At 56.9% G+C, this 2570-nt stretch overlaps 1 protein-coding gene across 1 annotated transcript; it reads right to left on the minus strand.

The window, feature by feature from the left end:
* Positions 1-193: 193 nt before the first annotated feature.
* Positions 194-1909, minus strand: TraAM80_09643 (leishmanolysin; the record flags this gene model as incomplete). The annotated part of the gene is made up of 1 exon (XM_029386313.1): positions 194-1909. The coding sequence occupies one exon, from the start codon at positions 1907-1909 to the stop codon at positions 194-196; it is 1716 nt and encodes a 571-aa protein (XP_029233822.1).
* Between the last annotated feature and the right edge of the window lie 661 nt (positions 1910-2570).

The raw sequence follows: 2570 nt of genomic DNA on the forward strand, positions 1-2570 counted from the left end.
CAAAGCGGGAGTTGCAGTTGCGTTACAAAAAGAGCGCCGAGGCGCAGTTAATGTGTGTGGGTACGTTGCATTATAACCGTGTTATACATCTTGAATGCGTGGCTCCACAGTCCACAGATACACATATACACATATATGCACATTATTGCCCCACCGCACATTTTTTTTTTCGCCCAGCCGCTGATGCTGCTGCTCAAAGAGGCGCCATCGCCACAGCGACGGCCACGGCGAGAACCGCAAGGGAACTGAGACCAACAGCAACAACTGAAGTGTCACCGAGTCCGGATTGCTTCCCTCCGCGATTCCCGTTTCCTCCAACGCTGCTTTTCCCATACGGGTTCGGAGTAACCTCACCACGCATGCTGGTTGGGTTGCGTTCCGGATTGGTGTTGTGCGACGGATACGTTGAGGGTGAAGCATCGGGCTCAGGATTAGTACCGCCTGATTCATCATTTGTGTCTGCAGAGTTTGGATCCCCCGCAAGTGGCGGGGCAACGACTGGTATTGGGAGGGCCCAGATGTTAGGAAAGGCTGCGCACACGTCGGCATATTTGGGGCACCGGATGCTCCCCCCGCTCCATTTGCCCCCCGACGGCGCAACCATCTCGCCCTCATTGCAGTCGTGCCACGTGTCGTCGCCAAGGAACTGCACCCTCAGATTACCCCCACTGCACTGCGTGTTCACGCACACATCGCCAATCTCTTGGTAATCATAAAGAAGCCCCTCCCCCTTTACGCACCGTGAGCTCGAGCCAATGAAGCTTCCAGGGATAGATTTAGTATCGCCGTTGGTGCACCCAGACGCCGCACGCCCAGTAGCATACGGACAGTAGTCCATAAGCCTCGAACCTCCAAGTGTGGGGTTATCAAAGTACTGAAACTCCGGTGAACGAGGATGGAGGTAAGTCCGTAGCCCACAGTTCCCCAGAGAAAGACGGTCATACGTGCAGAGCAGCTTGCGGTCACTGCTGTCTTGTTTACAGAACAACTCAGGGTAGTTGGTGCGGCCATTGGTGAAGCACTTATTTTTCAGCAGCCTGCAGCCAGAGTTGTTGCCCCACCGCAACGGCTCCGCCATGTCGTAGTTGGCCTTGTACACACCCATGTCCTCAAATGCCGCAAGCGTCAATACGGAGTAATACATGGGCGGGGCCTCAGGATTCATAAACTCGTCCGCTGCGCTGAGTTTCTTCCAGTGGCTCCTGTCATACCCCTCACCATCGCTCTCCTCCAGCTCCATGCCCGCGAGTGTGGGGCAGTTGTAGTACTTCCTCGCCAGCTCCTTCACTTTCGGTGAAGAAATCACCCACACCTCCTTCTTCCCGCGCACATTGGAGACCTTGGAGACCATATTGAACCTCGACAGGCGATCATACGAAAACCCAAGAACGTGCCCAATCTCGTGCGCTGCAGTGCGAACAGCTTCATTAGTGGCCTTTATGTGCCGGGAGTCAAACTTCGCGACGCCAGCGTACGTCCGTCCGTCCTCCAGAAAGACGCAGGGGGCCGCATATGCAATGGCACTTTCACTCACGACAGCGTCGACGTAGAGAACCATGTCGGCGCCGCTCACGCCGATCGTGTGGTGCCAGGAAGGGATGTTTAAACCGGTGCACAACCCTAGACCTTTCTCTGGCATACGGATGGGATCCTGCATGGGCCTCACGTACAGACGCTCGGCGTGCAGCTTAATTGCGGCCGGGAGGAGTTGCTTCAAAAGAATGTCCTTCTTCGCCTCCGTCAACATCATGTCCTCCGTGCATTCCTTCCAGCTGTTACCGACCAGGCGCCAATGCTTCCCTGGGAGGCAGTGCTTCAACTGATCGTCCATGTCCTTCGCAGACACCTTGATGCGGATCGGGGCCCACTCACTCCCCACGCCTTGTGCGGCGACGGTGTACGCATGCATCTCGCCCTGTCCTCTGCGCGGCACGTCACGCACCACCGCAGTCGCCAGGCGGCCCCCTCCTCATCATCTCGGCAAACCCGCAGCGGTGCTTCCGAGCGGGAGCGACGGCGAGGCACCCAGCGGTGCAACACACCAACAGCAGCAAAAACACCGCCAGTAGGAAAAACGGCGTGCTGCGGCGTGGCTGGCACATCGCCTGAAGAAACTGCCCGTGTTGCTTCTGTTTGAACATCAGCAGCGGCATTATTGGTGGTGGCGCAGGCCTTTTAGGCGGGGAAAAAAAAGAAAAAAAAGAACACAACGATATTCACCGCCCGCGCCCCCAGCAGGCACCCCACAAACAACAGCGACAATCCAAAACGAAAGCCGCAACGACAAACGCACGGGCCGCACGATCACACACTCACCGCCGCCTGAAGAAACGCCCGCACGCACGGAGAGTCCGCAGTGTGGGACGCCTCCCACAGAAATCAAAATAATATAAAAAAACAAATTCATAAGCACGTCGCTTACCGTCTCCCCCGCCCAGCCCCTTCAAACCCCGCCAGCAACAACACGCAGTGCGCATGCCGGCGAGACCTCACATCACGGCCCCCACAAACTCCCCAACGCCGCCACTTCCCTCAGCGCACCGCAGCAGGAGTGGGGCGTAATTTATTTT

The sequence above is a fragment of the Trypanosoma rangeli genome (genome assembly GCF_003719475.1).
Source record: "Trypanosoma rangeli strain AM80 chromosome Unknown Tra_15.4_contig_00639, whole genome shotgun sequence".
Taxonomy (NCBI): domain Eukaryota; phylum Euglenozoa; class Kinetoplastea; order Trypanosomatida; family Trypanosomatidae; genus Trypanosoma; species Trypanosoma rangeli.